The sequence below is a fragment of the Salmo salar genome, unplaced genomic scaffold (assembly GCF_905237065.1).
Source record: "Salmo salar unplaced genomic scaffold, Ssal_v3.1, whole genome shotgun sequence".
Lineage (NCBI taxonomy): Eukaryota > Metazoa > Chordata > Actinopteri > Salmoniformes > Salmonidae > Salmo > Salmo salar.
Window position 1 is genome coordinate 13,731 of NW_025549392.1, and position 14,632 is coordinate 28,362.

General features: G+C 44.3%; 1 protein-coding gene across 1 annotated transcript in view; it reads left to right on the forward strand.

Annotated features, from left to right (window-relative positions):
* Window positions 1-441: 441 nt before the first annotated feature.
* Window positions 442-14,632, forward strand: part of LOC123738259 (globoside alpha-1,3-N-acetylgalactosaminyltransferase 1-like) — a 28,453-nt gene continuing 14,262 nt past the window's right edge. Inside the window, exons 1-3 of the mRNA XM_045713297.1 lie at window positions 442-476; window positions 560-619; window positions 5,771-5,824. Coding sequence (XP_045569253.1) covers window positions 475-476; window positions 560-619; window positions 5,771-5,824 — 116 coding nt within the window. The 5' untranslated portion in view covers window positions 442-474. The remainder of the gene's footprint in view (window positions 477-559; window positions 620-5,770; window positions 5,825-14,632) is intronic.

A 14,632-nucleotide genomic window follows, 5' to 3' on the forward strand; every position in this document is an offset into this window, starting at 1 on the left:
TGCTCCTAATCTCAACTCGTTACCTGTATAAAAGACACCTGGGAGCCAGAAATCTTTCTGATTGAGAGGGGGTCAAATACTTATTTCCCTCATTAAAATGCAAATCAATTTATAACATTTTTGACATGCGTTTTTCTGGATTTATTTGTTATTCTGTCTCTCACTGTTCAAATAAACCTACCATTAAAATTATAGACTGATCATTTCTTTGTCAGTGGGCAAACGTACAAAATCAGCAGGGGATCAAATACTTTTTTCCCCTCACTGTATCTGACAAAGGTATTGATGTGAGTTTCTGTTCCTTTCTACACATTATTTTCACCGTATCAATTGTGGCCGGTAATATCAGTCTCTGTAATAGTGTGTGGTTTCATAGCTTAGTGGGCTGAAATGTTTTCATGACAGACTTGAACTGATTCTCTCCTCTCTCCCCAAAGGTATGTGGTCTTCAACCACTTCAATGAAAGGCAAAACATGTAAGCTTAAGTTTCTGTTAATTTATTACACCCTAATGATGCTATAATGTGATGTGGATTTTCTGATTGATTCTTATTCACAGGGTTTGGTTTGACACTTCCAAAATACATATCCCAGTTGATGAGGACCAGAGGAACACCAGGTTAGTTGATATAAACTGAGAAATTCTGGCAACAAGTCATGGTACTTGATACTTTTAATAAACACTCCTTTCTATTTCCTTAATGTTACCCGTTAGATCATTTTCAGAGATGACATCACTTCTATGGGCTAGGTGGGACGGTAGCGTCCCACCTGCGGGACACAGCCAGTGAAATATCAGGGCGGCAAATTGAAAAACAACAAAATGTCATTCAGCTTTCTCAAACATACGACTATTTTAAACCATTTTAAAGATACACGTCTCCTTGATGTAACCACATTGTCCGATTTTAAAAAGGCTTTACAGCGAAAGCAAAACATTAGATTATGTTAGGAGAGTACATAGACAAAAATAATCACACAGCCATTTTCCAAGCAAGGACATGTGTCAATAAAACCCAAAACACAGCTAAATGAAACACTAACCTTTGACGATCTTCATCAGATGACACTCCTAGGACATTATGTTACACAATACATGTATGTTTTGTTCCATAAAGTTCATATTTATATCCAAAAACAGCATTTTACATTGGCGCCTGACGTTCAGAAAATATTTTGCCTCCAATACTGCCGGTGAATCAGCACAGCAATTTACAAAAATTCTCATCATAAACGTTGATAAAATATTAAACTGTTATTCAAAGAATTATAGATGAACATCTCCTTTATGCAACCGCTGTGACAGATTTCAAAAAGGCTTCACGGGGAAAGCACACTTTGCAATAATCTGAGTACTGCGCTCAGAAAAATACACCAGGCTATACAGATACCCGCCATTTTGGAGTCATTTAAAATCATAAATAGCATTAGAAATATTCACTTACCTTTGATCTTCATCAGAAGGCACTTCCAGGAATCCCAGGTCCACAATAAATGTTGTTTTGTTCGATAAAGTCCATAATTTATGTCCAAATAACTCCTTGTTGTTTGTGCGTTCAGTAAGCTAATCCAAATGTAGGAAGCGCACAGAAAATTTCACAACAAAAAGTTATATTTACGTTCGTTGAAACATGTCAAACGTTGTAAAACATCAATCTTTAGGGCCTTTTTAACCTGTTAGGGCTAGGGGGCAGTATTGACACGGCTGGATAAAAAAACGTACCCGATTTAATCTGGTTACTACTCCTGCCCAGTAACTAGAATATGCATATAATTATTGGCTTTGGATAGAAAACACTCCAAAGTTTCTAAAACTGTTTGAATGGTGTCTGTGAGTATAACAGAACTCAAATGGCAGGTCAAAACCTGAGAGATTCCTTTACAGGAAGTGGCCTGTCTGACCATTTATTGTCTTTCTTTGACATCTCATTCCATTACAAAGGATCTCTGCGGTAACGTGACACTTCCCACGGCTCCAATAGGCTCTCAGAGCCCGGGAAAAACCTGAATGTCGTCATTCCAGCCCCAGGCTGAAACACATTATCGCCTTTCTCAAGTGGCCGATCAAGGGACTGTGGGCTTAGGAGCGTGCACTGGCCGCCCCCGTCTTTGTGTTTTTTCCTCTGTTTGCCGAAAAGGAGATTCCCGGTCTGAATAAATTGCATAAAAATTGATTTTAAACAGCGGTTGACATGCTTCGAAGTACGGTAATGGAATATTTAGATTTTTTTTGTCACGAAATGCACCATGCGCACGACCCGGATTTACCATTTCGGATAGTTTCTGGAACGCACGAACAAAACGCCGCTATTCAGATATAACGATGGATTATTTTGGACCAAACCAACATTTGCTATTGAAGTAGAAGTCCTGGGAGTGCATTCTGACGAAGACAACAAAAGGTAATCAAACTTTTGTAATAGTAAATCTGATTTTGGTGAAGGCTAAACTTGCCGGGTGTCTAAATAGCTAGCCCGTGATGGCTGGGCTATGTACTTAGAATATTGCAAAATGTGCTTTCACAAAAAAGCTATTTCAAAATCGGACATATCGAGTGCATAGAGGAGTTCTGTATCTATAATACTTAAAATAATTGTTATGCTTTTTGTGAACGTTTATCGTGAGTAATTTAGTCAATTGTTAGTAAATTCCCCGGAAGTTTGCGGGGGGTATGCTAGTTCTGAACGTCACATGCTAATGTAAAAAGCTGGTTTTTGATATAAATATGAACTTGATTGAACAAAACATGCATGTATTGTATAACATAATGTCCTAGGGTTGTCATCTGATGAAGATCATCAAAGGTTAGTGCTGCATTTAGCTGTCTTCTGGGTTTTTGTGACATTATATGCTAGCTTGAAAAATGGGTGTCTGATTATTTCTGGCTGGGTACTCTGCTGACATAATCTAATGTTTTGCTTTCGTTGTAAAGCCTTTTTGAAATCGGACAGTGTGGTTAGATTAACGAGAGTCTTGTCTTTAAAATGCTGTAAAATAGTCATATGTTTGAGAAATTGAAGTAATAGGATTTTTAAGGTATTTGAAAATCGCACCACTGGATTACACTGGCTGTTACGTAGGTGGGACGATTACGTCCCGCCTAGCCCATAGAGGTTAACTTAGAACTTCAATAATATTCCAACCGGACGATTCCAGTGTCTTGAAAAACGTTTTGGAACACAGCTACCTCCTCACGTGAATGAGCGTAATTGTGGCCTGTCATTCTCTCGGTCATCAGACTCCAGGAGGTCTTGATCGCTCTCTGTTGACTGCAAAAGCCTGAAACACGTTCTAAAGACTGTTGACATCTAGTGGAAGCCTTAGGAAGTGCAAACTGAACCCTAAGTCACTGTATACTGAATAGGCCCAGTCTTGAAAAACTACAATCCACTTCCTGGTTGGATTTTTTTCAGGTTTTTGCCTGCCATATGAGTTCTGTTATACTCACAGACACCATTCAAACAGTATTAGAAACTTCAGAGTGTTTTCTATCCAAATCTACTAATAATATGCATATTCTAGTCTCTGAGCCAGAGTAGTAACCTGTTTTAAATTGGGTACGTTTTTCATCCGGCCGTGAAAATACTGCCCCCTAGCCCAGACAGGATAACAGAGATGTACTGTACACAGTTACTAATGGTGAGCACCAATAAGGATGTGAACAAGTCACATTGTGACATTGGTTCATCGTTGCTGTTACCCTACACTATTATGAAAGAGAGCATACATGACTGTTCCTGGAGGAACAAAACCATCTCATAGGCCTTCAACGTAGCATACTTAACGGCCTGCTGATGGGCCATCAACAAGCTTCCCATTGCTTTCAAACTGGTTCAGAGGTTCAACTGGATAAAACCAACAAATTATAGTCCCACTAAGAGCAAACCAACAACCATTAGCTTTGGTTCCAACAAACCCAGACCCATCGGAAAATCCCAACCCCATGACCCAACTAGCAATTTGGATCAGTCTGTTGTTATCACAATGGCATGCATAAAAAAGGGGCATTTTCTTACAGTTTGTTTGCTATAGTGAAATCAAGGTTTGATTATTTGTTCCATAGTATTTCTTCCATTTGGTTTGGTTGTTTTCACATTGTGAAAAAATGGTTTAACAAACTACAATACTTAATCAAAACCATATGTGTGTATCGGACGTCACACTACTTGCTTAGTGAGTACCAGTTCTTCCTGACTTGGCTCACACTTGGAGCCTGTTGGACGTACTACCAAATTCTTTAAAACAACATTGGAGGCGGCTTATGTTAGAGAAATGAACATTCAATTCTCTGGCAGTAGCTCTGGTGGAGTCAGCATGCCAATTGCACACTCCCTCAAAACATGAGACATCTGTAGCATTGTGTTGTGTGACAAAACTACACATTTTAGAGTGGCCTTTTATTGTCCCCAGCAGAAGGTGCACCTGTGTAATGATCTTTAATCAGCTTCTTGATATGACACACCTGTCAGGTGGATGGATATCTTGGCAAATGACAAATGCTCACCAACAGGGATGTAAACACATTTGTGCACAACATTTGAGAGAAATAACATTTCTGAGATGTTTTATTTCAGCTCATGAAACATGGGACCAACACTTTACATGCTGCGTTTACTCACTGAGTGTACAAAACATTAAGGACACTGTCTTTCCATAACAGACTGACCAGGTGAATCCAGGTGAAAGCTATGATCCCTTACTGATGTCACTTACTAAATCCACTTCAATCAGTGTAGATGAAGGGGAGGAGACAGGTTAAAGAAGGATTTATGACTCGAGAGAATTGAGACATGGATTGCATATGTGTGCCATTCAAAGGGTGAATGGAAAAAACAAAAGATTTAAGTGTCTTTGAACGGGGTTTGGTAGTAGGTGAGAGGCTCATCGGTTTGTGTCAAGAATTGCAACGTTGCTGGGTTTTTCATGCTCAACAGTTTCCAATGTGTATTAAGGTTAAACCATCATGTATTGGTTCTCTCATTGTGTCTGTGAGTAGGCTATCCATGAACTATCCATTAACAATTATGTTTGTTGAAATAAAGTTATGCCGACAGAAAATTCCCAGTTGTCCAAATGGGAAATCAGCATGCAGTTGTCTGGACTTCACAAAGCCATGGAAGTGAACAGACAATGAAACATTGACACAGTTGCAATGTTATTCCCAATGGATTGGCTGAGTTGCAGAAAACATAGGACTCTTCTTCCTGGTGGCAAAACAAATTAACCTTCTGCACGTGTGTGTGGGATTCTCTACTTTATAATATTTTTCTCCCTCTGCTGCCGCTTCCCCCTCCTGTGTGTGTGTGAAGCTGGGAGAGTTAGTTAAGTGTTCAGGATGTTTTTTAATAATCTTTAGATACAGTGTTATTACTATTATAATACTCATAAAGGCTGCTATTCTACTTGGAATGTAAATAAAAAAACATAGAGGAAACCATTTGTCCACAACACAACAGTCTTTGATCCGTTCTCAGCTTGCATGTCTCACAGCATCTGTAACATCAATGGTTTTTAGCTCTATGGAAGAGGCATCTGATTCGCTAGCACACCCTCAGGTTATTCATAAAAACCAATATGATGTATAATTACGTTACTCATAAAAATCGATATGACATTGATATCAGTTTGAAAAAATGCAACTGACATCGATATAGAGTTTCCATATCGGGTGCCCATCACTAAGAGCTACACAGATACTGTATGTGTATTATGTATACTGTACAGCCATAGCTGTCATTAATCATTGTACTATGTCTTTCTACTCATACAGCCTGAGTAAGCCCATATTCAGGAGCAGAGTACAGAACATCGTCTCTCCAGAAAGGTGTGTATCAGTATTTTACTGTACCATCATTCACCATTTGGCTGGCAACCCAAACTCCATGCTCCTGGCCAAACTCTACGCCACGCCCATGGGCGTTAGTTTCTTCACCGCAATGAATCTGGCTCTGAGTACATCAGCAACAATTTCTAGAACAAAATAATTAGTGGAATTTTAATGTAGTTTTTTTTATCCACATGGATGAAAATCTCTTGCACATTTAACTGCCAACCCAGACCCAACCCCTTCCCCTCCCCAAACACAAGGACACAGACAAACAGTTAAATATTCCACCAGACCAGCCATCAAACCGCAGACTCCAATCTCAAGCAGACAAAATCCATTTATCAACAGACAACATGCAAAAAAACCTCTAGATCACTGCTATTCTACACACAGAGACACATACAAAGCTCTTCCTCACCTTGCATTTGGCAAATTTGGCCATAACACCATCCTCTTAATTTCTGTTTACAAGCAAAAACTCAAACAAGATGTACCAGCGATACGGAAGTTGTCCATAGCAGACAGTAAGTTTCAGGACCGTTTTGCACCGATTGGATTATGCATCGACAACGTCGTCCCCACAGTGACCGTACGTACATATCCTAAACAACAGTCATGGATTAAAGGCAACATCTGCACTAAGCTAAAGGCTAGAGCTACCGCTTTCAAAGAGTGGGACACTAATCCAGAAATCTCACAAAGTCCTCAGATGAACCATCAAACAGGCAAAGCATCAATACAGGATTAAGATTGAATCCTACTACACCGGCTCTGTTGCTCGTCAGATGTGGCGGGGCTTGGAAACTATTACGGATTATAAAGGGAAACCCAGACGCAAGCTGCACCAGTGACGCGAGCCTAACAACCAAGCTAAATGCCTTCTATGCTCGCTTCGAGGCAAGCAACACTGAACCATGAATGAGAGCACCAGCTGTTATGTACAACTGTGTGATTACACTCTCCGTAGCCAATGTGAGTAAGACCTTTAAACAGGTTAACATTCACAAGGCTGCAGGACAGGGATGGATTACCACGACGTGTACTCAGAGCATGCGCTGACCAGCTGGCAAGTATCTTCACTGACATTTTCAACCTCTCCATGGCCCAGTCTGTAATGTCCAGATGTTTCAAGCAGACCACCATAATCCCCATACCCAAGAACGCCAAGTTAAGCCGTCTGTCGTTCTGCCCCTGAGCAAGGCAGTTAACTCACTGTTCCCCGGGTGCTGATGATGTGGATGTTGAGTAATGCAGCCCCCAGCAGCTCTCGGATTCAGAGGGGTTGGGTTACATGCGGAAGACACATTTCAGTTGAATGCATTCAGTTGTACTACCAATGAAGTATCCCCTTTTCCTTCTAAATGACTATTGCACCGTAGCACTCACATTTGTGTCCATGAAATCGTTTGAAAGGCTGGTCATGGCTCATATCAACACCATCATCCCAGACACCCTGGACCCACTCCAATTTGCATACTGTCCCAACAGATCCATATATGACGCAATCTCTATTGTACTCCACACTGCCCTTTCCCACCTGGACAAAAGGAACACTTATGTGAGAATGCTGTTTAATGACTACAGCTCAGTGTTTAACACCATAGTGCCCTCCAAGCTCCTCACTAATCTAAGGACCCTGGGAATAAACACCTCCCTCTGAAATCGACCACTGGACTTCCTGAAGGTGCCAGGACAAAACCTCTCCCTCAACATCAGCAAGACAAAGGAGCTGATCATGGATTACAGGAAACTGAGGGTTGAGATGAACTGGCACCAGAGGGGGAGTGGTGCCAGATCAACTCTGTCCACAAAGCATCTCAGATTAGGAGTGCTGATCTAGGAGCAGTTTTCCATCATAATGAATACGATTATTTGGACAATGTCTGGACAGTGCTTCACACAGAGGTGTGAAACACACACACACACACACACACACACACACACACACACACACACACACACACACAATGCAAACAATGGGACACAGAGACAAACGAGCCACAAGAGGGATGGCTTCTCAGTTGAAAACGAATTAAAGATATTGCACCAACAGGACATAGTTACATGGCTTATACTAGTATGTTGGCCATACATACAGTCCAAAATACAAAAAAGCAGACCACAACTACAACAAAATGACATTACTGTCCAAAAGAGTAAAGGCAGATTTGGTGGCATGCTGCTGAGATTCTTTATTCTCTTGTCTTCGAAGTCCAGTCCAATCCTCTCTCTCCTCCCTCTGGAAGCATGCAGTGGGACTGTCAGGAGGGATGGGATGACAACGGGCCAAAAGAGTAAAGACATACTGGGCTAAAATGTACGAGTGAAATTAATTAACTTGTCAACTTAAAAGATTTGAATGTAGCTTTAACACATGAATACATACAGCTATCTGAAATTATTGATAATGTCATGAAAATGTAAAAAAACACCAGATAAATGTATTATTATCAAAAGAATGAGTCTATACATCATAAATCAATGTGAGAATCAAAACATATGCCTTTGCCTGGCCACAGCTTCTTCTGCAACGAGGTAACTAGACTGTTTCACATAGTACTTTGTCAGCTTTAAAGTTTGCTGTTCAACAGTTTACCAGTTCTACCAGTTGAGTGTGATTCTGCAGATATTTCCCATCTGTAAATATCCTCACTGTCAATCAGCTTTACTCCAGAGTTTTATGTGTTGACTTTGTGTCTGTATTCTGTTTGTACATTGTCTATTGCTGGCAGCAGCTATTCATTAAGTTACATTACAGGTAGGCCTATGTCCAAATGTACTTGTCAAATAAAGTGATTCTGATGCCAGTATTTATGTGTTTCCTGATGTGGAAGAGCCTGGGGGTCATTGTTAAGATCCTCTTTTTCCCCAATGATTCTTAAATTTGACTTTGGTTGCCATTTACTTCAAATTCCTTTTTCATGTTACACTTCGTCAATCTTGGAAAGATACATACATTTCGTGGCGACAGGTAGTGGTTAGAGCGTTGGGCCAGTAACTGAAAATGTTGCTAGATCTAATCCCTGAGCTGACAATGTAAAGTTTAGTCATTCTGCCCCTGAACAAGGCAGTTCCTAGGCTGTTCCTAGGCTGTTATTGTAAATAAGAATTTGTTCTTAACTGACTTGCCCAGTTAAATAAAGGTTAAATAAAAAATAGAAAAAAATTGTCTTATGTGACATTAGATAGTGTGACAGCCATTTGCTCTGATCTGTCTATTCTGTCGAGATACATAATAAAAATGTTGAGTTACAAAGAGTACCAGTTTGACCACCAATGGTGGTTGGAAAAAAGCAAAAGAAACTGCAAGACTGAAGAGGAGAAAAAAACAAGCAACAAACAAAGAAGATAGGCTTTTGAAAAATAACTATTTTTCATAAAATTGTAGTTATCTTAGCTAGCTGAATTGTTTACCAGTTGCTAAGCAGTTGCTAGGGACTCTTTTGGAAGAAGCTAGCTAGCTAACGAAGAACAACAAAGAATATCTTTTTAACAGAAGAAAAGAAAGAGAAAATCAGGACAGAAGAAAAAGGATATCAAAGTGAAACAGTTCTCTAAAGACACAAGAGACAATAATACAAGAAACAACACTTCTGTAGCTTGTCAACTATGTGTCTGTCTATCCCTGTTCTCTCCCCTCTGCACAGGCCATACAAACGCTTCACACCGCGTGGCCGCTGCCACTCTAACCTGGTGGTCCCAGCGCGCACGACCCACGTGGAGTTCCAGGTCTCCGGCAGCCTCTGGAACTGCCGGTCTGCAGCCAACAAGGCTGAGTTCATCTCAGCCTATGCTAACCTCCAGTCCCTAGACTTCCTGGCGCTGACGGAAACATGGATTACCACAGATAACACTGCTACTCCTACTGCTCTCTCTTCGTCTGCCCACGTGTTCTCGCATACCCCTAGAGCATCGAGCCAGCGGGGTGGTGGCACTGGAATCCTCATCTCTCCCAAGTGGACATTCTCTCTTTATCCCCTGACCCATCTGTCTATCTCCTCATTTGAATTCCATGCTGTCACAGTTACCAGCCCTTTCAAGCTTAACATCCTTATCATTTATCGCCCTCCAGGTTCCCTTGGAGAGTTCATCAATGAGCTTGACGCCTTGATAAGTTCCTTTCCTGAAGATGGCTCACCTCTCACAGTTCTGGGTGACTTTAACCTCCCCACGTCTACCTTTGACTCATTCCTCTCTGCCTCCTTCTTTCCACTCCTCTCCTCTTTTGACCTCACCCTCTCACAAGGCAGGCAATACGCTTGACCTCATCTTTACTAGATGCTGTTCTTCCACTAATCTCATTGCAACTCCCCTCCAAATCTCCGACCACTACCTTGTATCCTTTTCCCTCTTGCTCTCATCCAACACTTCTCACTCTGCCCCTACTCGGATGGTATTGCGCCGTCCCAACCTTCGCTCTCTCTCTCCCGCTACTCTCCCCTCTTCCATCCTATCATCTCTTCCCTCTGCTCAAACCTTCTCCAACCTATCTCCTGATTCGGCCTCCTCAACCCTCCTCTCCTCCCTTTCTGCATCCTTTGATTTTCTCTGTCCCCTATCCTCCAGGCCGGCTCGGTCCTCCCCTCCTGCTCCGTGGCTCGACGACTCACTACGAGCTCACAGAACAGGGCTCCGGGCAGCCGAGCGGAAATGGAGGAAAACTCGCCTCCCCTGCGGACCTGGCATCCTTTCACTCCCTCCTCTCTACATTCTCCTCTTCTGTCTCTGCTGCTAAAGCCACTTTCTACCACTCTAAATTCCAAGCATCTGCCTCTAACCCTAGGAAGCTCTTTGCTACCTTCTCCTCCCCCTCCCCCTCCTCCCTCTCTGCGGATGACTTCGTCAACCATTTTGAAAAGAAGGTTGACGATATCCGATCCTCGTTTGCTAAGTCAAACGACACCGCTGGTCCTGCTCACACTGCCCTACCCTGTGCTTTGACCTCTTTCTCCCCTCTCTCTCCAGATGAAATCTCGCGTCTTGTGACGGCCGGCCGCCCAACAACCTGCCCACTTGACCCTATCCCCTCCTCTCTTCTCCAGACCATTTCCGGAGACCTTCTCCCCTACCTCACCTCGCTCATCAACTCATCCTTGACCGCTGGCTACATCCCTTCCGTCTTCAAGAGAGCGAGAGTTGCACCCCTTCTGAAAAAACCTACACTCGATCCCTCCAATGTCAACAATTACAGACCAGTATCCCTTCTTTCTTTTCTCTCCAAAACTCTTGAACGTGCCGTCCTTGGCCAGCTCTCCTGCTATCTCTCTCAGAATGACCTTCTTGATCCTAATCAGTCAGGTTTCAAGACTGGGCATTCAACTGAGACTGCTCTTCTCTGTGTCACGGAGGCTCTCCGCACTGCTAAAGCTAACTCTCTCTCCTCTGCTCTCATCCTTCTAGACCTATCTGCTGCCTTTGATACTGTGAACCATCAGATCCTCCTCTCCACCCTCTCCGAGTTGGGCATCTCCGGCGCGGCCCACGCTTGGATTGCGTCCTACCTGACAGGTCGCTCCTACCAGGTGGCGTGGTGAGAATCTGTCTCCGCACCATGCGCTCTCACCACTGGTGTCCCCCAGGGCTCTGTTCTAGGCCCTCTCCTATTCTCGCTATACACCAAGTCACTTGGCTCTGTCATATCCTCACATGGTCTCTCCTATCATTGCTATGCAGACGACACACAATTAATCTTCTCCTTTCCCCCTTCTGATAACCAGGCGGTGAATCGCATCTCTGCATGTCTGTCAGACATATCAGTGTGGATGACGGATCACCACCTCAAGCTGAACCTCGGCAAGACGGAGCTGCTCTTCCTCCCGGGGAAGGACTGCCCGTTCCATGATCTCGCCATCATGGTTGACAACTCCCTTGTGTCCTCCTCCCAGAGTGCTAAGAACCTTGGCGTGATCCTGGACAACACCCTGTCGTTCTCCACTAACATCAAGGCGGTGACCCGATCCTGTAGGTTCATGCTCTACAACATTCGCAGAGTACGACCCTGCCTCACACAGGAAGCGGCGCAGGTCCTAATCCAGGCACTTGTCATCTCCCGTCTGGATTACTGCAACTCGCTGTTGGCTGGGCTCCCTGCCTGTGCCATTAAACCCCTACAACTCATCCAGAACGCCGCAGCCCGTCTGGTGTTCAACCTTCCCAAGTTCTCTCACGTCACCCCGCTCCTCCGCTCTCTCCACTGGCTTCCAGTTGATGCTCGCATCCGCTACAAGACCATGGTGATTGCCTACGGAGCTGTGAAGGGAACGGCACCTCCATACCTTCAGGCTCTGATCAGGCCCTACACCCAAACAAGGGCACTGCGTTCCTCCACCTCTGGCCTGCTGGCCCCCTACCTCTGAGGAAGCACAGTTCCCGCTCAGCCCAGTCAAAACTGTTCGCTGCTCTGGCACCCCAATGGTGGAACAAGCTCCCTCACGACGCCAGGACAGCGGAGTCAATCACCACCTTCCGGAGACACCTGAAACCCCACCTCTTTAAGGAATACCTAGGATAGGATAAAGTAATCCTTCTAACCCCCCCTTAAAAGATTTAGATGCACTATTGTAAAGTGGTTGTTCCACTGGATATCATAAGGTGAATGCACCAATTTGTAAGTCGCTCTGGATAAGAGCTTCTGCTAAATGACTTAAATGTAAATGTAATGTTGTTTTCGAAGCTTTGGACGTCATTGAACACATGTTTACGATAAAGCAATACAAGCATCGGCACACTGCTTCAAAATAAACTTTTTAGCTATTTCGATGCAGGTGTAACGGTCATCGTATGAAAGGGACCAAGGCTCAGCGGGTTGAGTCCTCATGTTAACTTTTAATATAGAACACTGAAAACCAGCCCCACGCACCAGACTGGAGACGTCGGACACGCGTCGGACACTCTGGACGGGCACTGTCGTCGGACACTCTGGACGGGGCACTGTCGCCAGACACTCTGGACGGGGCACTGTCGCCAGACACTCTGGACGGGCACTGTCGTCGGACACTCTGGACGGGCACTGTCGCCGGACACTGGACGGGCACTGTCGTCGGACGCTCTGGGCGGGTCTGGACGGGCACTGTCGTCGGACGGGCGCCGGCTCTGGACGGAGGGGCACTGTCGTCGGAAGCTCTGGACGGGGACTGCGCACTGAAAGCCTGATGCGTGGGGCTGGTAGTGGAGGTACCAGACTGGAGACACGCACCCCAAGGCTAGTGCGGAGAGCAGGAACAGGACGAATTGGACTGGGCTGACGCACTGGAGGCCTGGTGCGTGGGGCTGGTACTGGAGATGCCAGACTGGATACACGCACCTCAAGGCTAGTGCGGGGAGCAGGAACAGGACAAATTGGACTGGGCTGACACACTGGAGGCCTGGTGCGTGGTGCTGGCTTTGGATGTGCCAGACTGGATACACGCACCTCAGGGCTAGTGCGAGGAGCAGGAACAGGATACACTGGACCGTGAAGGCACACTGGCGGTCTTGAGCGCAGTAATGGTACCACCCTTACTGGCTGGATGCCCGCTTCCCCCTGGTAAATGCGGGGCGCTGGCACCGCGCACACCGGCCTGTGAATGCTCGGCCTCGACGCCGTGCGCATCACCCCATAGCACGGGGCCTGACCTGTAACAAGCTGCCTCCGATAAGCACCTGGAGTTGGCTTGGGGCTTAACCCTGGCCCAGCCAAACTACCCGTGTGCCCCTCCAAAAAAATGTATTGGGGCTGCCTCTCATGCATCCTCCGTTGGGCCCGCACTTCGCTCCACTTTCGTCGTTCCTCCCTCGCTGTCTCCACCTGTTTCCATGGCAGGGTCTTGTCCCCTGCCATTACCTCCTCCCATGTCCAAAATGTCCTCCACTCCCTTCTCTCCCTGGCCCAGGATCCTTCCTCTTCCTGGGCCCCGCTGCTTGGTCCGCTGGTGGTGGGAAGTTCTGTAACGGTCGTCGTATGAAAGGGACCAAGGCGCAGCGGGTTGAGTGCTCATGTTAACCTCTTGGGGCTAGGTGGGACGCTAGCGTGCCACCCGTGGTGCACTCCATCAACAGCAGGTGCATTTCAAGAGCGGCAAATTTGAATCCAAATAAATGTCAAAATTCAAATTTTTCAAAAATACAACTATGTTACACCATTTGAAAGATAAACATCTCCTTAATCTAACCACGTTTTACGATTTCAAAAAGGTTTTACGGCGAAAGCATAAATTTAGAGTATGTTAGGACAGTACATTTACAAGAGTTGTGTGTAATGTTTTGTCAAGTCAAAGACAGGGTCACCAAAACCATAAAACCAGCTAAAATGATACACTAACCTTTTACAATCTCCATCAGATGACACTCCTAGGACATTATGTTAGACAATGCATGCATTTTTAGTTCTATCAAGTTCATATTTATATACAAAAACAGCGTTTTACTATGGCATTGATGTTGAGGAAATCGTTTCCTCCAATAACCGGCAGTCAAGTCAGCGTCACAAATTAAATAATTAAAATTAGAAAACATTGGTAAAATATTATATTGTCATTTAAAGAATTATAGATTTACATCTTTTGAACGCAATCAACTTGCCAGATTTAAAAATAACCTTACTGGGAAATCACACTTTGCAATAATCTGAGCACTGTGCCCAGAAAAATACGCGTTGCGATACAGACTAGACGTCATGTTGGGGAGATCTAAAATCGAAAATACTATGTAAATAATCCATTACCTTTGATTCTCTTCATCAGATGTCACTTCCAGGTATCACAGGTCCATAACGAATGTAGTTTTGTTCAAAAAAGCTCATCATTTATGTCCAAAAATCTCCGTCTC